Consider the following 23,226-nt stretch of genomic DNA (forward strand, 5'->3'; position numbering starts at 1 on the left):
CATGGTAGATCAAGACGATCAAAGCCTTTGATTATTTTGAATACTTGTATTCGATCACCTCTTAACTCTCTCTTTTCTAAGCTAAATAGATTCAAATGCTTAATAAGTAATCGTCCTGGATCATCATGACTGCTTGTTCTGTTTGTCTCTTTAGGTAGGGGGACCCAAACTGAACACAATATTCAAGATGTGGACGAACCATTGAATTGTGAAGAGCAGGGTGACTTAAATTCGAAGGCCACGCCTATGAATCCAAGAATTTTGCTTGCTCTATTCACTGTGCATTGCTTACGCTCAAGTTTATTTCTTCATTTATCTTTTGCAGTTCATCAGAATTTATACTTTGCCACGTATGAGACCAATCCATCTGTTTATCTATGTCAATTTGAAGGTGTAGACGCTCATGGTCATTTATAGATTTATTTCCCAGCTTTTTATCATCAGCGAAATTTGATATCTTGCAATGTAGGCTTTTACCAATATCATTACTGTATATATATATATATATATATATATATATATATATATATATATATATATATATATATATATATATATATATAAGAAAGAAAACTGGTTCCAACACCGATCCTAGTGGCACTCCACTCATTAAGCCTAACCATTCTGAGGCCTGACCATTGATAACGATTCTACAGCCAGTCAACCAATTCCCTATTTACTGAAGTACAATTTCATCAATGCCATGTGACTTAATTTTTGCCTGTAATTTTTACTGTGGAAACTTACTGAAAGGTTTGTGAAGATCTAGATATATGATACCAACTGCTAGACTTTCGTTACACATATCAATTATGTTATACATGAAATGGAGTATATTTGTCATACGTGTGTGTGCCAGACCTTATAAGTGACTGTATGCACGTGTGTGTGTGTGTGTGCCAGACCTTATAAGTGACTGTATGCACGTGTGTGTGTGTGTGTGTGTGCCAGACCTTATAAGTGACTGTATGCACGTGCATGTGCCAGACACAGCTATGCACTGTGCTAATAGTACGAGACATGACTAAGTTAAACATAATGTTGTAGGTATTGATGAACACGTATTACTGTTATTACTAATGGAAAGATCTTGACTATGTTTTTGTGTGTTGTTATACCATTCAAACGTCTCCATGTTGCATTGGTATGTGTAAGATTAATATTCACTCACTCCCAGATGAACTAGAAAGGTGTTAACAACATTAAACATTCACATATCTATCATATCTGGTGACAGTGATACACTCAGCCTTTCTCTTGGTTGTGTTATCGAGCATACCAGTTATATCCTCCTGTTATCTCGCCGAGAACATATTTGATATACTCATCTGTTCCTTGCTGTGCAGTGTGGCCTCACGCCAACACACAGTAACCCAGTGTTGGACTGTGGTGTCCACGAAGGAGAAGGTGTGGTCGTTGATATGATCTTAAACTGTTGATAAAAAGTTTATTATAAATGATAATTATGTCTCAAAAGACTAATGCCACAACACAGAACTTATTTCTAAAGAGTAGAAAAACTTTCCTAGCTACAGCTGGCAATGATTTCCAAATTTCCTTTACGTATTCATGCAAAATAATTTCTCTAATGTGTTTACATAGCAAGAACCATCATACATAAACATTTGTTTACATAGCAAGAACTATAACTATATATCATCATACTTGAACGTTTCTATGGACTACAGCATATATAACATGTAGATATATAGACATGGCAAGAGCCTCTACAGCAATACAAATACATCAGTCACTTTATAACTCACAACATAGCCCCGATAACGCTCTGCTTCAGTTATCTTAACTACAACATAGCCCCGATAACGCTCTGCTTCAGTTATCTTAACTACAACATAGCCCTGATAACGCTCTGCTTCAGTTATCTTAATTACAACATAGCCCCGATAACGCTCTGCTTCAGTTATCTTAACTACAACATAGCCCCGATAAAGCTCTGCTTCAGTTATCTTAACTACAACATAGCCCCGATAACGCTCTGCTTCAGTTATCTTAACTACAACATAGCCCCGATAACGCTCTGCTTCAGTTAACTACAACATAGCCCCGATAACGCTCTGCTTCAGTTATCTTAACTACAACATAGCCCCGATAACGCTCTGTTTCACTTATCTTCTTAATTCACACTGACGAAACCTGCTATCCAGACCTACAGACGTGATAATGATGAAACTTGCACTCCTAACTGTGACATATCACTGATGAAACCTGCTATCCTAACTCACATACATCCTTGACAAGACATGTTATCCTAACTCAGATATGCCAGTGACGAGACATGTTATCCTAACTCAGATATGCCAGTGACGAGACCTGTTATCCTAACTCAGATATACCAGTGACGAGACATGTTATCCTAACTCAGATATACCAGTGACGAGACCTGTTATCCTAACTCAGATATACCAGTGACGAGACATGTTATCCTAACTCAGATATGCCACTGACGAGACATGTTATCCTAACTCAGATATACCAGTGACGAGACCTGTTATCCTAACTCAGATATACCAGTGACGAGACCTGTTATCCTAACTCAGATATACCAGTGACGAGACATGTTATCCTAACTCAGATATACCACTGACGAGACATGTTATCCTAACTCAGATATACCAGTGACGAGACATGTTATCCTAACTCAGATATGCCAGTGACGAGACATGTTATCCTAACTCAGATATGCCACTGACGAAACATGTTATCCTAACTCAGATATACCAGTGACGAGACATGTTATCCTAACTCAGATATGCCACTGACGAAACATGTTATCCTAACTCAGATATGCAAGTGACGAAACATGTTATCCTAACTCAGATATACCAGTGACGAGACATGTTATCCTAACTCAGATATACCAGTGACGAGACTTGCTATCTTGCCAGCTGACGTCCAACATTCAGATACACACACACACACACACACACACACACACACACACGTCCAGACTTTCTACATGGCCCCGTACAGAACCTTGCTTTGCTAGATGCCACATGTATAGCTATTTCTGAACATCATTCTATAGTCACTGTAGAAGCCAAGATGAAGCGTTTAGATTCAATAGACATATATAAATATATGACTTTGGTCACACGAAGCAATTATTATCTACTTTTGCATAAACTGTGGAATACAGATAGACATACGAGTGTGTCAGCCACTGGTGGATGGAGGAAGTGGGTCAAGGATCCGCTTCTGGTCCTCCTTGCACTGTGAGACCCGCTTCCCAGCCCCGCACACACACACACGAAGCGGGAAAGCGTCGAGACTCGAGAGACAACACTCAGACGTTTTGTCAACATGAACATGTAGTTCCTCCTTCTTCAGAAGCCGTACGGACATGTTCTTCCTGGCCAAGGCAGGGCGCGAGATCCCCCGCTTGACGTCGTAAGAGATCCTCCGCTTGACGTCGGGAGTAAGAGATCCCCCGCTTGACGTCGGGAGTAAGAGATCCCCCGCTTGACGTCGGGAGTAAGAGATCCCCCGCTTGACGTCGTAAGAGTTCCTTCGCTTGACGTCGGGATCAGAACTGAGCGAGGTAGGAGGAGCGGTGGTGGGTCTTGGTGGGTTTGTGTGGGGCGTCCCTGGTGGGTTTGTGTGGTGCGTCCCTGGTGGGTTTGTGTGGGGCGTCCGTGGTGGGTTTGTGTGGGGCGTCCGTGGTGGGTTTGTGTGGGGCGTCCGTGGTGGGTGTGAGGCGTATTCCCTGGCTGACCTGGCTCGTACCCATGATGCATGAGAGAGACGCGCATGACGACCGCTTGTAAGGATAGTTGGGCGTCAGGCACACCTGTGGGGAAGACCACCGGTGGTGACCAATGTGACATACCCCTGGGGGAACACTGGCAACACTCACATACCCCTGGGGGAGCACTGGCAACCCTGACACACTTCTGGGGGGACACTGGCAACACTCACATACCCCTGGGGGAACACTGGCTACACTGACACACTCCCCTGGGGGAACACTGGCTACACTGACACACTCCCCTGGGGGAACACTGGCTACACTGACACTCCCCTGGGGGGACACTGGCTACACTGACACACCCCTGGGGGAACACTGGCTACACTGACACACCCCTGGGGGGACACTGGCAACACTGACACTCCCCTGGGGGAACACTAAGAATAAAAAACACAGTTTTAATATCATGGAAATGTGTTATAGATCCTTCTTACTTCATGATATACTTTGCCTGGTTGTATTTTATGACTTGATAACATTAGAAATCTAATAACCATTCAACTTTTGTGATGAAATGTTGACATTACACCAAATCAATGCAGAGTCATGGTTACTTTGAAGGAAATAAAGTTGTGTTAAGGTATTTTTTGGTACTGCAAAACAAAACGCGACAGACAATGCAATACTAAGGGTGTAGAAGCAATGAGGACATGTTACTCATGATTGTAGTGTTTCAAGAACATGACATCTTATGCAACACAACTGCTCATATGTGAAACATCGTCTGCAACACATCTGGACATATAAGAAGCATCTACAACACATCTGAAAATATATGGAACTTCTGCAACACAATCTGGACATATATGGAACATCTGCAACACAAAGTGGTTATATATGGAACATCTGCAACACAAAGTGGTTATATATGGAACATCTGCAACACAAAGTGGTTATATATGGAACATATATTGGCTTTCCAACAATTTCCAGATGATGTTTGGTCCAGTCCTTGTCACAGTTTCTGGAGGAGGAGGTTACGTCGTGGAGGAGCAGGAGGTAGCCACACCTGGAGGAGGAGGTTACGTCGTGGAGGAGGAGGGGTTACGTCGTGGAGGAACAGGAGGAAGCCACAGCTGGAGGAGGAGGTGTTACGTCGTGGAGGAGCAGGAGGGGCTACGTCGTGGAGGAGGAGGAGGCAGTCACACCTGGAGGAGGGGCTACGTCGTGGAGGAGCAGGAGGAAGTCATAGCTGGAGGAGGAGGGGCTACGTCGTGGAGGAGCAGGAGGGGCTACGTCGTGGAGGAAGCAGGAGGTAGAAAGTAAAAAGATGGTAAGGTCTTACCAGGTCGTCCTCGGCGCCCATGTCGTCCTCAGGTATGTGTTGGTCGTTGTGGTCGTGGTGGTGGCGGGGGATGGAGGGAGGGAGGGAGGTGAAGGAATGCTCCGCTTCTCCATCTTCCAGGCTGGGGTCCAGGGAGCCGCTGGCGATGAAGCCTTCGTCATTGTCCTCAGTGCTCTCAGAATCACAACAGATGGCGCTGTGGAAGAAGGACACTCGCTCGAAGTACGCCTGAAGGAGAGGCAAGCGAGAACACAATGAGAACATCTGATGGGAAGGAGGGACACACCTCACTATCTACCCTCTGTCCCACTGGCCAACTTACAGTGGAATTACAGTGGTAATGTTGATGAATGATTAGAACAACTCATTACATGTTGTTAGGAAAAGAGAAGCCATCTAAGATATCACAAAAACCTAACCTCTTCTGTGGGGTTATAAAGACTCATGCTCAAATCTATGTTGTACACTAACATCTCTCGACAGAGGTTGTGGAATACAGGTATCTACCTAGAGTGTCACTGTACCATACAGTAGCTCACAAAATACAGTAATTGATAAATCATTAAAGGGAAGTGTGAAAAATTACCTATCTCCGAAGGGGTTAGACAACCTTTACATGGTTTAAAGAACATTCACATGGTTCTAACTCCATTCACATGGTTTCTAAACCTTCACATGGTTTCTACAGCCTTCATAAGGTTTCTACAATCTTCATATGGTTTCTACAGCCTTTACATGGTTTCTACAACCCTCATAAGGTTTTTACAACCTTCACGTGGTTTCTACAACCTTCACAAGGTTTCTACAACCCTCATAAGGTTTCTACAACCTTCACTTGCTTTCTACAACCTTCACATGGTTTCTACAACCCTCACAAGGTTTCTACAACCTTCACATGGTTTGTACAACCTTTACATGGTTTCTACACCCTCTAATACCCTCACAAGGTTTCTACAACCCTCACATGGTTTCTACAACCCTCACAAGGTTTCTACAACCCTCACATGGTTTCTACAAGAGACCCACCAGGTATTCCCTGGTGGTCCTGGGCAGCAGGAGGCGGACCAGCTGGATGAAGGTGGGTCGCTCTTTGGCCTGGAACTTCCAGCACTGGAGCATGAGCGAGAAGAGGAAGTCTGGACCTCTGCGTGGACACTCCAGGCGCAGTCCAGACGTTACCATGGCGCAGACTTCCTCGTTCACGTATCCCTTCAATAACAAACAAGTAGTTAAGATAATTATGATCTCAACACTTTGTTCACACCAGCACAAACCTAACCTCAGTCGACCCTTAGATTTTGGCAGGCTGTGATTGTAGAGGACCATTTCTTATATACTATTCAATCATTCAGGGCCATGGCTTAGTTCCCTGTAGTAGATATTCCCATGAAATTCAGTCGATAGATGGACATCTACCGCTACTTGGTAGACCATTATCACACACACACACACACACACACACACACACATATTTCTCAAAGCAACCAAGACGGTGGTGAGTTCGTGTGTGTGTGTGTGTGTGTGTGTGTGTGGGGCGTCAGTACCTGGTAGGGGAGGGAGCCACGGGTAACCACCTCCCACAGGAGGACGCCGTAGCTCCACACGTCAGAACGAGACGAGTAGCGTCCGTACTGCAACGACTCAGGGGCCATCCATCTAACAGGCAGGAACTCACGTCCCTCTGTGGTGTGGGATGGAGATGGTAACTACCATCAGATCTCTGTGTGGGTAGTTCCGGTCAACGTATGATCACAACAGAGACACAAACTATATCTCATGGTGTAGTTGAAATATCTGTGGTGTTGGTATTAAATTTTATAGATAAGAACAAGATGAATTAATGGTTGAAATACTCGTCATTATATTGGACTGTTTTCAAGCTGTTGACTGATAACAAGAGGGTCATTGTATCAATGAAATAATCGAGTGTGTGTGCCTGTGTGTGTGTGTGTGTGTGTGTGTGTGTGTGTGTGTAGAGGCCTCTCCTACTCACGCTTCCTGTAATAGTCTGTCTTGAGGTACTTCGTAAAGCCGAAATCGCCGATCTTGAGCGTAAGACCTGCGTCCAGCATGCAGTTGCGAGCAGCCAGGTCTCGATGTACCAGTTTCTTCGCCGCCAGGTAAGCCATGCCGTCTGCCGCTTCCACCGACATCTCGACCATTTTCTGAAGAGGTAAAGGACGCTGTGATGTTCCCCCTCAGGCTATATAACAGTGCTATACAGCCTCAAAGGGGGGGGGGGGGGTAGTCTCACTATCTTATACCGTGGCCTGGTGCCGAGGAGCGACGCTGTCATCCTCCACGGTAAAGCTCCCGTGGAGGATCATCTCGTCGCACTCTGGCCTACAAGTCCCACTGTGCCGCAGTCTCACTATCTTATAACGAGGCCTGGTGCCGAGGAGCGACGCTGTCATCCTCCACGGCAAAGCTCCCGTGGAGGATCATATCGACGCACTCCGGCCTACAACTTCCACTGTGCCGACATTAGAATTAAATGCTTTAAGGCTGTGAGTCAGTTACTCCAAAGAGGCTCTGGGTCACGTATAGATGGCACTGGCAAGAACCAAGTCTCTTAAATACTCAGAAACAAAACAGAATTCAAGTAAAACTTTGATCTAGTGGCTTGCTGAGATGTGATGATGTTAGATTTTTAAAGTTAAGTGTAGGAAAGAGTTCTATAACCTAAAGAACGTATCAACTGTTACATTACTGAGGAGATGTGAACAGAGGAGAGTAAGAAGGTGAACGTACCGTCTCTGGTAGCATTCCGCCAGCCTCGGTGCGCAAGAAGGACTTCAGATCACCTCGCTCCATCAGTTCCATCACTACGTAGATGGGCGGGAAGTTGGCCACGACGCCCATCAGGTGTACCACGAAGTTGGAGTTGATGTCTCTGTCAATGAAGGAAAAATGCTCTTCGCTTGAGAAAGAAGTTTGAATTTTGTGGATACTTTTAAAATCTACCAGTGACTCATCGTTGTGAGTGGAGATGGGGCATGATCATGCAATATAGATGAGATACAATATGGAGTTTAATGAACTTCCTTAATAGAATTGATCTCTTATGTGATTCGACTACACCATAACAGCTGAGGACGTGGCATAACCACTCACTGCATAACCACCGCCTCTTGCAGGAAGCGTTTAACCTCTGAGTACGTCGCGAGTTCGTTGAGTGCTTTGACCGCCACCCGGACCTCCGTCCCTGAGTCCGCTGAGGACAGCACGCCTCTATACACCATGCCGAAGCAGCCCTCACCCAGCTTGTGCTCTAAGTCGATCTGTAGGGCGTCTCGGCTGATCACATACTTCTCCTTGATCTGCTGCAGCGTGTCGCCCAGCAGGAGCTCTGGAAACAGAATTGATGAAGACGGAATCACTGAGAAGCATTGCCGTGCTTGAAGGCTAAAATTGTTGACAATATATCCTAGTTTTGACTATGAAACAATAAACTCACCACTGAATGAGGAAGATAATTATGTAGTGGGTTTATAAATGGAAAAATATAGTCCCTGATGACAATGCTACAACTAGCCTTCCACATGTAACTTTCAGCATGAAATATGGACATTAAGAGGGATGGCATCACGACTCATTACTCAAGATCATATATGAACTCAAATGTCCTTTGTACTTCCATGAGGCTATGACTTGTTCCAGTAATTCAATCCAAAGTCTACCCAATAGCAGCAATACGGTAGATTACCTGGATGGCCTCCCTCGTCTACTACTACCTGAGGTCAACGCCTCCTACCTCCGTAGTTGGGGTTATGGGTAACGAATTGTGGGGTGTCTGGCCCCGCAGTTCGTCGTCGACGTCGGAACCAGACAGCCACCTCCATCAGGCAGATACCCAGCATCCCCCCACACAGGAAGGCCACCAGCACGGTCCAGAACCAGTAAGAGCCTCTTATCTGTTGGTGGAGAGACGAAGATTATTATCATTACTCTTGTGATCACCAGTTTCCCGTGCTGTGCTATAGGGGGGACGTTGCTGGTGTCTCCTTACCTCACACACAGTCTAAAAGTAAGGGCTACGAAAGCAAGAACTTGGAATTTATTCTTCTCAACACGTTTTGACAACGGCTTCCGGACAAGACAATGAAAAGAATAAATTCCTTGTCCTTGGGTTCAGTTTCCGTTCCTATCCTTCGCTCCTTCGTCACAACAGATAACAACACTCAGATATACAGTCCCATCAAACAGTATATTGATAAATTAGCTTTACGTCACAGATCTATTCTCTCAAGTACAAATATCGAGAAGTGAAGTCTCCTAGCTCCTTGCCCAGTGTTCTGCCACACCAGAGATAACACTCTGGGAAGCCATCAGTCCTATATAAAGCTAAGGGCAATTATAATTCGGTGTACAGCGAGGCGTTTTGGGATGCTAAAACAATCTGACTTTCTTCTATAAGAACTTCCACACCTGATGTTCCTGTGTTACACTTGATGACACATTATATCTTCACTTGTGGGTGAGTCTAAACCTATTCACATTCCTATGTGGGTCATTCCCCTTGTCACAAACACAGGTTTTATCATATCTTGTTCAACCTCCATTGATTCCTCCAGTGATGGGCCCCATACTGGTGATGGATACCCTGGATATAGTGAAGTTATTCTACAGCTTTAGGAATGTATAATTCATGAAGGTGATTTCTATATTGATCAAGATATAGATCAACTTTTGTACAATGGTTTTCTGGTGACAAGTCTACCCATGAGGCTTTCTTGCAAGTGACTTCCTTGAGTCTACGCCGTAAAAGATGATTGTCTACCTGGAAACACCTGGCTGGGGACGCCTAGCTGGGGACGCCTAGCTGGGGACGCCTAGCTGGGGACGCCTAGCTGGGGACACCTAGCTGGGGACGCCTAGCTGGGGACACCTAGCTGGGGACGCCTAGCTGGGGACGCCTAGCTGGGGACGCCTAGCTGGCGACACGTAGATGGGGACACCTAGCTGGGGACACCTAGCTGGGAAGACCTAGCTGGGGACGCCTAGCTGGGGACACCTAGCTGGGGACGCCTAGCTGGGGACGCCTAGCTGGGGACGCCTAGCTGGGGACGCCTAGTGTGACGAACGTAAACTTAAAAGTCCTTACCTTACTGTATGCAGACTTACACGTACACCAAAGCAGAAATACAATAGACTTAAGTAATACCATTAAGGTCCATTGTTTATAGAGAGTCTGATCATTTATCCAAACAGGAGACGAGACAGCACAATGTGAGAAAGAGACTGGAAACTAAAAGCAAATGCAATAAAGAAATCTTATGCAAAAACATCGACCAATGACTAGATTGATAACAGTAAGTTAGAGAACATTTATGATGGAACCTAACCGTGATAGTCCGGGTTGTGTAGTCGCCTATGGCCCCCAAGGAGCGGAGCTGGATTTCGATAATGTAGGTGCCAGGTTGGAGACCAGCCACTCTGTGCCTGTAGCCAGCAGCTCGCGCCTCCTCCTCCGGTATGCAGCGAAACTCCTCACTCTTGCCCTGTGGGAAATACAGACATACTCCAGTGGCCATCGGCCCAGACCCACAACTTCGCTAGTGAGTTTCACTCTGTTTCTCTCTCCTTTTGAATTAAAAGCTACTGGATGAACATACGGGAATGTATCTTTTTAGCTAGGAAGCTACAGTTACGGGACCGTATCTTCAGCTAGCAAGCTACAGTTACAGGACCGTATCTTCAGCTAGGAAGCTACAGTTACAGGACCGTATCTTTAGCTAGGAAGCTACAGTTACGGGACCGTATCTTCAGCTAGCAAGCTACAGTTACAGGACCGTATCTTCAGCTAGGAAGCTACAGTTACAGGACCGTACCTTCAGCTAGGAAGCTACAGTTACAGGACCGTATCTTTAGCTAGGAAGCTATAATTACGGGAGCGTATCTAGAGCTGGGAGGTCTTCAGTGACGAAGCGTTTGACCAAACGATTATGGATGAGGGGTGATAAACATCCACCAAACCAGAGTTAAAATTGCTCATGACTAGAAAGAAAAAGAAGTAAAAAGAAAGAGGAAAAAGCAATGTTTCTCTTTTCTGTTGGGAAGACATGTAAACACAAGACTTGGTGATCTCACTTTGTCGGTTTTGAATGAGTGTGAAGCAAGTTCATCGTGAGTGGATGCGACATACGTATGACTCCCGGACTTTGAGACTATTGGATCATGACTGACCTGTGAGACATCGGTGTGAGTGTACTTGATGAAGTATGCCAGAGGGGGGCCGTTTGGGGTCAGTGGTGGCGTCCAACCCAGGAGCAGGGTCTTGCCTGTGGTAATGACGCTGCCAGTGTTGGAGGACCTGCCTGGGGTGCTGGAGGGACTGGTTGTTGTGTTGGAGGGCCTGTCTGTGGTGCTGGGGGGCCTGTCTGTGGTGCTGGAGGGCCTGTCTGGTGTACTGGAGGGCCTGTCTGAGGTGCTGGAGGGCCTGTCTGTGGTGCTGGAGGGCCTGTTGGTTGTGGTGGTGCTGGAACCACTGGTGGTGGAGGAGGTGCCACCAGTGTTGGTGGTGGAGAGTGTGGTGGTGAAGACCTCGCTGCTGTTGTCGAAGATGATGTTGGACTGAGTAAAGACCTGGAGGTGGTCTCTGCGAGTCTGATGGTCTGTTTCTAGTTCCTGCTCCTCGTCCACCTCCTCAACCTTGACCCAGAAGTATAATATTTCGTTTCGACTTTCTGAAATAAAACGACAAAGAATTTCTCTGATTCTTGTGCAATGACACACACACACACACACACACACACACACACACACACACACACACACACACACACACACAAACACACACACACAGTCCTCTATACAATCTGTTAAATTCATCTCTCAACAGAAAGACATGTTAGTCACTTTCATCACAGAATTCATTGAACCAGACCATTATGAGGTGACATGAGTTTACAGGAGGAAGGCAGATGACAAGAGGCCTGATTGGACCAAGACTGGGTTCTCTGGTATAAAAAAGGAGGAAAAGGAGTTTACCTTAACTTCATTCAACCTTTATACATTATATTATGCATATTCTACTTCTTTAGCCTTAAATCTTGGTCAATATTCACTTGCATTCATTCTTTGATCAGTGATCGTTTGAGATAACATCATATTCTTATCTTTCCTCAATATGTACAGTGCAGGTGGAGGCGTTGCTTGCAACATATTTATGTTCTACACACAAACGCAGAGAACGGAAATGGTTGCATACATTTAGAAATGTGTAGATTGTGTGTAAAGGGAGCTGATGTGCAGGTTGTATAAAGAGGGAGATGATGTACAGGTTATGTACAGAGAGAGATGACGTACATGTTGTGTACAGAGGGAGATGATGTACAGGTTATGTACAGAGAGAGATGACGTACATGTTGTGTACAGAGGGAGATGATGCACAAGTTATGTACAGATGGACCATCATGCACATACATGATGATTTTCATGACTTCAGAGATTAAGTGAGGAAGGCATCAGTGTTGCTACAGTGAGAAGAGAAAGGCCCACTTTAATATCAGATTGTTGTACGTCCAGAGGAAGGGCGTACAACTCTGAACACATCATGATAGATATGACCCAATGCGTGAGTAAATCTTGTGTTTGTTATAAATCTTTGTATTTATGAAATCACTACTAAAACTACAATAGGAAGAATACAGTGTAGGATATGTATTTGGTAACATCCCATTAGAATACGACGATTTCATATATCTAGCTAACATTTTTGATATTTTCATAATGATCATTTAAGCCTTTGTATATGTAAACACAAACACACAAGGGGGCGACCTGATCACAACTTTTATGGGACAGACTGTTGTATATAAAGGGACAGAACAACGACAGGACATAACATACAACTATGTCGAAATTTCAGAAAGATGTGAAAAAGTTTCTTTAGAGTGTAAGAATGGTGGATGGGCGGAACATGAAGATTCAAGAGATGAGAACACTATATAGAAAACACGAGCATATGAGATATAAATGGGTCAGAAGATGGGCCTCAAGCATAGAAAGCACTCTTCCTGTACAGCACAAATGGGTAATTACACGTTCACACACACACACACACACACACACACACACACACACACACACACACACATCTAAGTATCAGTGCACTATCTACTTATATATAATACCTAAATTCAGTTCAATATTCTATCACTCCTTTAAACATCTGTCAATGTTTTGCTTTAGTTAAAAAGACAAAGAGAGTTTTGTAACTTTCGAATGATCCGTAACCATGAGGCGTTGCACATGGTAAAGAACATTACTAGGTGGAGATACAGCATTACTAGGTGGAGATACAGCATTATTAGGTGGAGATACAGCTTTACTAGGTGGAGATACAGCATTACCAGGTGGAGATCTAGCATTACCAGGTGGAGATACAGCATTACTAGGTGGAGATACAGCATTACTAGGTGGATATACAGCATTACTAGGTGGAAATACAGCATTACTAGGTGGAGATACAGCATTACTAGGTGGAGACACAGCATTCATAGGTGGAGATACAGCATTACTAGGTGGAGATACAGCATTACTAGGTTGAGATACAGCATTACTAGGTGGAGATACAGCATTACTAGGTGGAGATACAACATTACTAGGTGGAGATACAGCATTACTAGGTGGAGATACAGTATGTGGACTTACTGTCTGGTAGAGTGGTGGCTTCAATGGAGGTCCACAGGCTACAGAGAGACCGGCCCTCCACCTCTGCCTGGCACGCTCTGATCGACACCTGAAGAACACATACACTGAAGAACACATACACTGAGTAACACATACACTGAGGGACACATACACTGAGGAACACATACACTGATGGACACATACACTGATGAACACATACACTGAGGAACACATACACTGAGGGACACATACACTGAGGAACACATACACTGAGGGACACATACACTGAGGGACACATACACTGAGGAACACATACACTGATGAACACATACACTGATGAACACATACACTGAGGAACACATACACTGAGGGACACATACACTGAGGGACACATACACTGAGGAACACATACACTGAGGGACACATACACTGAGGAACACATGCACTGAGGGACACATACACTGAGGAACACATGCACTGAGGGACACATACACTGAGGGACACATACACTGAGGAACACATACACTGAGGAACACATACACTGAGGAACACATGCACTGAGGAACACATACACTGAGGAACACATACACTGAGGAACACATACACTGAGGAACACATGCACTGAGGGACACATACACTGAGGGACACATACACTGAGGAACACATACACTGAGGAACACATACACTGAGGAACACATGCACTGAGGAACACATGTTTGGTAAGAGGAACAAAGACAACATCTGCTCAGGAAGTTATATACGTACAGTAATGATTCATCAGATTATATTACTCTAAAATTAACTTAACTGATCCATTAATATAATTTTCCAATGATTTTGATCTTTTGCTTTGACAATGATGTGTCTTTTAGTAAACATTTCCCTTCTAAACAAACTTTATTATTGATCAGTTTCGTAGGATGATGCCAAAGAGAGGGAAGGCTGGTGGCATCAAAACTGTTGTCCATCTCACTTCTCCTCACTTCTCTTCTCGTCCCTTCCTGGGGCACTTCGAGTCATATCCTCGTAAGGACTTACCTTGTACCTTGTGAAGTAGTTGAGACCTGTGATGTTGACAGTGGTGGCCTTCGTGCTTATCCTCTGCACATCATCTGTCACTGAAGCCAAAAATATAACACAGTATGAACAAAACATTTGCAGGTGTGGTTGAGGTATCGTAGGCTTTACCTGCAAAACAAGGAGGATTTGTCTCCTTAGAAAAGGGATTTAACACTATAAAACAAGGATGATTTGTGTCCTTAAAAATGGGATTTAAGACTATAAAACAAGGATGATTTGTGTCCTTAAAAAAGGGATTTAAGACTTGTGCAGCAGTGGTGACTTGGCTATGGAAGGAGGGTGGTTTAGACATGATAACACGTAGTTGAGGTCATGACGTCTACAACCCTAGTTCTCAAAACCACATAGGACGCGTCTACAACACTAGCTCTCAAAACCACAGTGGACACGTCTACAACCCTAGTTCTCAAAACCACAGTGGACACGTCTACAACCCTAGTTCTCAAAACCACAGTGGACGCGTCTACAACCCTAGTTCTCAAAACCACAGTGGGCACGTCTACAACCCTAGTTCTCAAAACCACAGTGGACACGTCTACAACCCTAGTCTCAAAACCACAGTGGATATCTCCATAATCCTTGACCTCTCAGTCATTGGTACTCAGAGTCTGTGTTCTGCTCTCACACATCAACTGGTCTCCATTTACTGTAAGGGGTGGGGGGAGAACCTTCGTTAAATGTATATTGTTTGGTAATAATGTTTGGGACACTTCTGGTAGCCTTGGTCAGCAGCTTAACTGGTTGTAAAAGGGATAGGGATGACCTGAGTGGGGGGTCAAGGATCGTTGACCTGAGTAGAGGGTCGTATCTCGGTGCTGGATCTACATATGTAACTGCGATGGTCACTACTGAGGACAAGAGGGGGAGATAAAGTGCCTCAGTGATAACGTGACTTGTTATTAGCTTCTGCTAAATGCACGAAGTCTTCAACATCCAGGTCAACACAGATGATAACCACATTTCCTTTTCTGGTTTGTTTACGTCTCTCTAATTGCTTAGGGTCGTCCTAGCCTCTACTGAGTTCACCAATCACATCCTCATTATCACATAAGTGATTTATTGAGTCGTTCTAACTATACCGTCCCGTGGTGCATACTTCCCAGGAATGTGCATACTTCCCAGGGGACTTTAATGGGGGAACTTGAATGGTGGGTAGGACTTGAATGGGGAGGGGGCAGGACTTGAATGGGGTGACTTGAATGGGGTATGGGGCAGGACTTGAATGGGGTGACTTGAATGAGGAGGGTAGGACTTGTATGGGGAGGGGGTAGGACTTGAATGGGGAGACTTGAATGGGGAGGGTAGGACTTGTATGGGGAGGGGGTAGGACTTGAATGGGGTGACTTGAATGAGGAGGGTAGGACTTGTATGGGGAGGGGGTAGGACTTGAATGGGGAGAATTGAATGGGGAGGACACTCCTGGGAAGTATGCATGGGACAGTATAGTTAGGACGACTCAATAATTGACTTATGTGATAATGAAGATGTGATTGGTGAACTCAGTAGAGGCTAGGATGACCCTAAGTAATTAGAGAGACGTAAACAAACCAGAAAAGGAAATGCGGTTATCATCTGTGTTGACCTGGATGTTGAAGACTTCGTGCATTTAGCAGAAGCTGATAACAAGTCATGTTATCACTGAGGCACTTTATCTCCCTCTCTTGTCCTCAGTAGTGACCATCGCAGTTACATATGTAGATCCAGCACCGAGATACGACATGAGGCATTGCGAGATAACATTGTGTGCTTAACACAACCAAACTTGAACCAGAAACAAATGGAATGAACCAAAACATTCCTTTTGTAGTTAGTTTCAAAGAGTCATCTGTAACAGATCTGTATACTGATCCGTTGTCAACAGGATTAGCGTCAGTAAACAGAGCTGCTGGATAACAGGATGTGTCAGTGTACTGTTACTGGACAACAGGATGTGTCAGTGTACTGTTACTGGACAACAGGATGTGTCAGTGTACTGTTACTGGACAACAGGATGTGTCAGTGTACTGTTACTGTACAACAGGATGTGTCAGTGTACTGTTACTGGACAACAGGATGTGTCAGTGTACTGTTACTGGACAACAGGATGTGTCAGTGTACTGTTACTGTACAACAGGATGTGTCAGTGTACTGTTACTGTACAACAGGATGTGTCAGTGTACTGTTACTGGACAACAGGATGTGTCAGTGTACTGTTACTGTACAACAGGATGTGTCAGTGTACTGTTACTGGACAACAGGATGTGTCAGTGTACTGTTACTGTACAACAGGATGTGTCAGTGTACTGTTACTGGGCAACAGGATGTGTTAGTTTACTGTTACTGTACAACAGGATGTGTCAGTGTACTGTTACTGGGCAACAGGATGTGTCAGTGTACTGTTACTGTACAACAGGATGTGTCAGTGTACTGTTACTGGGCAACAGGATGTGTCAGTGTACTGTTACTGGGCAACAGGATGTGTCAGTGTACTGTTACTGTACAACAGGATGTGTCAGTGTACTGTTACTGGGCAACAGGATGTGTCAGTGTAGTTACTGGACATAAACCAGTGCAGTGTCGAACAGTAAACTGCCCAGCTAATTTTTAGGTAAATATTAATTTCTTCTTACAGTCTCTCTAACAATTATACTTCTACCCTCCCCTTCATTGCAGATGTCAGTGTAATACTTCATCAGTATCTTCTGAAGTCATTTCAGTGTGACATCATATACTTTGACTTCATTTTTCTTGAATATCTCAACACCAGAACTTCTTTATATCAAAGACAGTTAACACATCAATATCATAACTTCTTTATGTCAAATGTATTTAATACATTATCTTCATAACTTCTATAACTCAGATGTATGTCAGATACATTTAATACATGAACACTAAAACTTATCTACGCCAGATTTATTCAACATTCTCATTGGACTGGCTTCTGGCGTATGTGGCAGGCCAACAAAAGCGATGTGTTTACCTAATATGTTTACAGAAACGAGTCTACAACTCACCTGTGTTATTGTGAGTCTACAACCCACCTGTGTTATTGTGAGTCTACAACCCACCTGTGTCATTGTGAGTCTACAACCCACCTGTGTTATTTTGAGTCTACAACCCACCTGTGTCATTGTGAGTCTACAACCCACCTGTGTCATTGTGAGTCTACAACCCACCTGTGTCATTGTGAGTCTACAACCCACCTGTGTCATTGTGAGTCTACAACCCACCTGTGTCATTGTGAGTCTACAACCCACCTGTGTTATTGTGAGTCTACAACCCACCATTGTCATTGTGAGTCTACAACCCACCTGTGTCATTGTGAGTCTACAACCCACCTGTGTCATTGTGAGTCTACAACCCACCTGTGTTATTGTGAGTCTACAACCCACCATTGTCATTGTGAGTCTACAACCCACCTGTGTCATTGTGAGTCTACAACCCACCTGTGTCATTGTGAGTCTACAACCCACCTGTGTCATTGTGAGTCTACAACCCACCTGTGTCATTGTGAGTCTACAACCCACCTGTGTTATTGTGAATCTACAACCCACCTGTGTTATTGTGAGTCTACAACCCACCTGTGTTATTGTGAGTCTACAACCCACCTGTGTTATTGTGAGTCTACAACCCACCTGTGTCATTGTGAGTCTACAACCCACCTGTGTCATTGTGAGTCTACAACCCACCTGTGTCATTGTGAGTCTACAACCCACCTGTGTTATTGTGAGTCTACAACCCACCTGTGTCATTGTGAGTCTACAACCCACCTGTGTCATTGTGAGTCTACAACCCACCTGTGTCATTGTGAGTCTACAACCCACCTGTGTCATTGTGAGTCTACAACCCACCTGTGTTATTGTGAGTCTACAACCCACCTGTGTCATTGTGAGTCTACAACCCACCTGTGTCATTGTGAGTCTACAACCCACCTGTGTCATTGTGAGTCTACAACCCACCTGTGTCATTGTGAGTCTACAACCCACCTGTGTCATTGTGAGTCTACAACCCACCTGTGTCATTGTGAGTCTACAACCCACCTGTGTTATTGTGAGTCTACAACCCACCTGTGTCATTGTGAGTCTACAACCCACCTGTGTCATTGTGAGTCTACAACCCACCTGTGTCACTGTGAGTCTACAACCCATCTGTGTCATTGTGAGTCTACAACCCACCTGTGTCATTGTGAGTCTACAACCCACCTGTGTTATTGTGAGTCTACAACCCACCTGTGTCATTGTGAGTCTACAACCCACCTGTGTCATTGTGAGTCTACAACCCACCTGAGTCATTGTGAGTCGTGACTGGTGGACCAGCGTGGCTGAAATCTGGTAACTTGGTTGTGAGTTTCATTCCCGTCCTTCTTCTGACATGATCGACCTCACTGCCAATGTAATTAACAGCGATAATGATCTAATTAACAGTGATAATGATGATTAACAGTGATAATGATCTAATTAACAGTGATAATGATGATTAACAGTGATAATGATCTAATTAACAGTGATAATGATGATTAACAGTGATAATGATCTAATTAACAGTGATAATGATGATTAACAGTGATAATGATCTAATTAACAGTGATAATTATTTAACAATGATAATGATTTGATTAACAGTGGTAATGACTTGATTAACAGTTGTTACTATAATGGTTATCAAATAGTTCTCAAGATAACAGGTGCATATCAGGGATGACATCATCATTATAATTTGCTTCATAGATACACTGTTATAGATATAGATATCATATGATATCACAATGACCTTCAGTGAAAAATAGAACATCTAATGTTCTATACTTACGCATTCAAACATGTAAAATTCCTTTTTACAAGAAGAAATTATATGCATATCAAAGTCAAAACCTAAAGGGCGTTCATTATATTTTCTTCATGGATGAACACATAGGCTGGGTGTGGGCTGACTGCTACGCCAGGATTCGAACCCAGGCGGGCCCGTGCATGACTCCAGTAACGTTAACCGCTATACCAATGAGTGAAAATGTGAATCATATCATTATGTACACAAATATGTACTTAAACTGCTTGCCCAGTAGGAGCATATATGGTCTAACAATTACCTTGACCAATTAAGAAGGTGTTAACGATTGTTCGGTTGGTGGTGGATGCAGCTAGACTCTGACGGCCGTAACGACCCTGGCAATTAAGCCCAAACAACCTGCTAACTACCTTAACTACAATACCTGACGTTCATTTAAAGCAAACAATATCAGTTATATTCCACAGTTACGAATCAGTTATTGATCTCTTCTCACAACTCTATCAAGTTCTTGATGATTACAAGAACTTCTGTTCTCTTGAACAAGTCGTTGATGTTAATTACCAGTTCCTTAACGACCACAGATGACTGACTCACATCACAAAACGCCACAGATGTAGAGTGTGGTAGTAATATGGTTTACCTGGCAGAGGTGGTTACAGTGGTGGTGCTGGTGTCTTGGTGAGGAAGGGCGCTTGGTGGTGCATCACCTGCCACTGTGGTAGCCAGACGTCCTACATCACCTGCCACTGTGGTAGCCAGACGTCCCCCATCACCTGCCACTGTGGTAGCCAGACGTCCTACATCACCTGCCACTGTGGTAGCCAGACGTCCCCCATCGCCTGCCACTGTGGTAGCCAGACGTCCCCCATCACCTGCCACTGTGGTAGGCAGTCGTCCCCCATCACCTACCACTGTGGTAGCCAGACGTCCCCCATCACCTGCCACTGTGGTAGCCAGACGTCCCCCATCACCTGCCACTGTGGTAGCCAGACGTCCCCCATCACCTGCCACTGTGGTAGCCAGACGTCCCCCATCACCTGCCACTGTGGTAGCCAGTCGTCCCCCATCACCTGCCACTGTGGTAGGCAGTCGTCCCCCATCACCTGCCACTGTGGTAGGCAGTCGTCCCAGCCTCACGTCTCCAGGCTCGCTGTCGACCACCGCCTCTCTTCGTCGTCGCCTTCTGCTGTTGCCTCCTCCTCCAGCAGTAGAACGTGCTCCTCTGTGAGGGCTCCTCGCCTTGTCTGCACTCTCCCTGCACAACGAGACAATGAAACCACAGATCACAATAACATTTCCGTGCAACATGATCATACGACACGCAAGTAATAAGTCAAATAAAGGTATATATAAATCAGGACTTGATATTAGCTATAATTTGCAGACAATGATCCGATGAAATGATACAAAGAAGCTGCAAAATAGTGTCAGATCTTGCTGAAAGCTTATCTGGGAAGGAGTACAATGGATGAAAGAATGATCGACTGCTTAATAATGTCAGTCATTCACTCCATTTCATTCAAAAGGAACTTATCACAATTCAATCGTGTGTGTGTGTGTGTGTGTGTGTGTGTGTGTGTGTGTGTGTGTGTAGATTATTGCTATATGATGATATATGTATGTACAACTATACGTATTCCTCACCTCTTCGCATACATTTCCCTCCAGAGATAATTTTCAAATTCGATATCATATTGTCTGTCTTCCTTGGACACGACGGAGCTGGATGGTCTGCAGGAGCAACACTGGTGGGAGGTCTTCCCTCCGTCAGCCACGCCCACGTACTGACCTCCGCCGGTGTCTTGCTCCTCTGGCGACGCTGTCGAACCCTCCACCTCGTGTCTGTCCGTCGAGGCCTTCCCCACAACACCTCCGCCAGCTGGAGACACACAACTCGTATCATAACCTAATCTAAACACAGGACCACCTCTCAAGGGGTGCTTGCCATTCCAAGGCTGCCCTGCGATCAGTAGCAGGGAAAGGTGTTATCTCCCATGGTGGGAGGTGACTTTTTCACTCGCGGCGTACCCACGCAGCCACAAGCGGGAAGAGTCCGGTAACGCCATAGAATTCATGAACGAAGGATCATAAATCAATTGAGAAAAGATGAACACATGAATATTCCTTTATTTCCACAGCAGATGATATGATAATCCTCTTCTCACATGGGAAAACATGATCCATATAACAATGTTGTTGAGGGGAGATAGATGGTGAGGCAGGACCATGGTGTGTGGGGAGGATAGGTGGTGAGGCAGGACCATGGTGGGTGGGGAGGATAGATGGTGAGGCAGGACCATGGTGGGTGGGGAGGATAGGTGGTGAGGCAGGACCATGGTGGGTGGGGAGGATAGATGGTGAGGCAGGACCATGGTGGGTGGGGAGGATAGACGGTGAGGCAGGACCATGGTGGGTGGGGAGGATAGATGGTGAGGCAGGACCATGGTGGGTGGGGAGGATAGATGGTGAGGCAGGACCATGGTGGGTGGGGAGGATAGATGGTGAGGCAGGACCATGGTGGGTGGGGAGGATAGGCAGGACCATGGTGGGTGGGGAGGATAGATGGTGAGGCAGGACCATGGTGGGTGGGGAGGATAGATGGTGAGGCAGGACACCAGCAAGCACATCTGACACTTACGACGCACGTAGTCCTCGTCGCATCCTAGGCTAGGGTCGTAGAGGTGCGAGACCTCGCTGTACGTCACCTCGTAGAAGCTGATGATCCCATTGGGCTCGGAGGGTTCGCTCCACGTCAGGGCCAGGCTGGAGGTGGAGCCTGGTTGCTTCACCCTCACCTCCCTCACAGGAGACGGGTCTGTTGGGGTAACACACGGAGCACAGGTGACATAATAGTGGTCATGGATGGGGATGGTGTTGTCGAACTCAACACATCGTGTGGAAGTGTTTGGGTAGCAGGATGGAAGCTGTTTTTACGTCTGTCATGGATGTGGATGCTGTTGTCGAACTCAACCCTTCGTCTGGCAGTGTTTGGGTAGCAGGATGGAAGCTGTTTTTACGTCTGTCATGGATGGGGATGGTGTTGTCGAACTCAACCCTTCGTCTGGCAGTGTTTGGGTAGTAGGATGGAAGCTGTTTTTACGTCTGTCATGGATGGGGATGGTGTTGTCGAACTCAACCCTTCGTCTGGCAGTGTTTGGGTAGCAGGATGGAAGGTGTTTTTACGTCTGTCCCACGACGCAAGGTCGGTGACTTGCTTCTGTCTAGAAATGTCTCTTGTGTGGGACGGAAATAGATATAGTCTGGAACATGTAGAACACCAGATAGATAGAGATGGAGAGAATGAGAAGATAATGATCGTTTTTAGAAGATCTGTGGAAGCGAATATCTTGAAGATGTTCGAGGAGGAGCGAACAGAAATGACCAGTCTTTTTGAAAATATCAGACAAGTACAGGAGATGTCTGTACTCCAGACCTGTGGGGTTAACAGAACTTCAGCCCAGTCTTTCGTATGAAACAGTGGCAGCTACTGGCACCTGAGGTAGTGGCACCAGCTGAAACCTAAGGTAGTGGCACCAGCTGAAACTTAAGGTAGTGGCACCAGCTGAAACCTGAGGTAGTGGCAGTCACTGACACCTGAAGCAGTGGCAGCCACTGAAACCTGACACACACATTTCTGCAGGTCAGGACGAGAGAGAGAGAGAGAGAGAGAGAGAGAGAGAGAGAGAGAGAG

The 23,226-nt window shown here is 45.2% G+C and overlaps 1 protein-coding gene across 2 annotated transcripts in view; it reads right to left on the reverse strand.

Annotated features, from left to right (window-relative positions):
* Nucleotides 1-1,427: 1,427 nt before the first annotated feature.
* LOC139763672 (insulin receptor-like) overlaps nt 1,428-23,226 on the reverse strand; it is a 51,507-nt gene continuing 29,708 nt past the window's right edge. Inside the window, exons 14-29 of one of the 2 annotated variants that reach the window (XM_071689976.1) lie at nt 22,174-22,350; nt 21,180-21,414; nt 20,176-20,790; nt 19,031-19,131; nt 14,724-14,803; nt 13,707-13,794; nt 11,238-11,737; nt 10,397-10,552; nt 8,806-8,965; nt 8,166-8,400; nt 7,803-7,944; nt 7,045-7,216; nt 6,596-6,732; nt 6,078-6,260; nt 5,052-5,279; nt 1,428-3,808 (exon numbers count right to left, since the gene is read on the reverse strand). In XM_071689976.1, coding sequence (XP_071546077.1) covers nt 3,545-3,808; nt 5,052-5,279; nt 6,078-6,260; nt 6,596-6,732; nt 7,045-7,216; nt 7,803-7,944; nt 8,166-8,400; nt 8,806-8,965; nt 10,397-10,552; nt 11,238-11,737; nt 13,707-13,794; nt 14,724-14,803; nt 19,031-19,131; nt 20,176-20,790; nt 21,180-21,414; nt 22,174-22,350 — 3,473 coding nt within the window. In that variant the 3' untranslated portion in view covers nt 1,428-3,544. The remainder of the gene's footprint in view (nt 3,809-5,051; nt 5,280-6,077; nt 6,261-6,595; nt 6,733-7,044; nt 7,217-7,802; nt 7,945-8,165; nt 8,401-8,805; nt 8,966-10,396; nt 10,553-11,237; nt 11,738-13,706; nt 13,795-14,723; nt 14,804-19,030; nt 19,132-20,175; nt 20,791-21,179; nt 21,415-22,173; nt 22,351-23,226) is intronic. The other variant, XM_071689977.1, reaches the window with a different exon arrangement.

The sequence above is a fragment of the Panulirus ornatus genome, chromosome 47 (genome assembly GCF_036320965.1).
Source record: "Panulirus ornatus isolate Po-2019 chromosome 47, ASM3632096v1, whole genome shotgun sequence".
NCBI classification, from domain to species: Eukaryota; Metazoa; Arthropoda; class Malacostraca; order Decapoda; family Palinuridae; genus Panulirus; species Panulirus ornatus.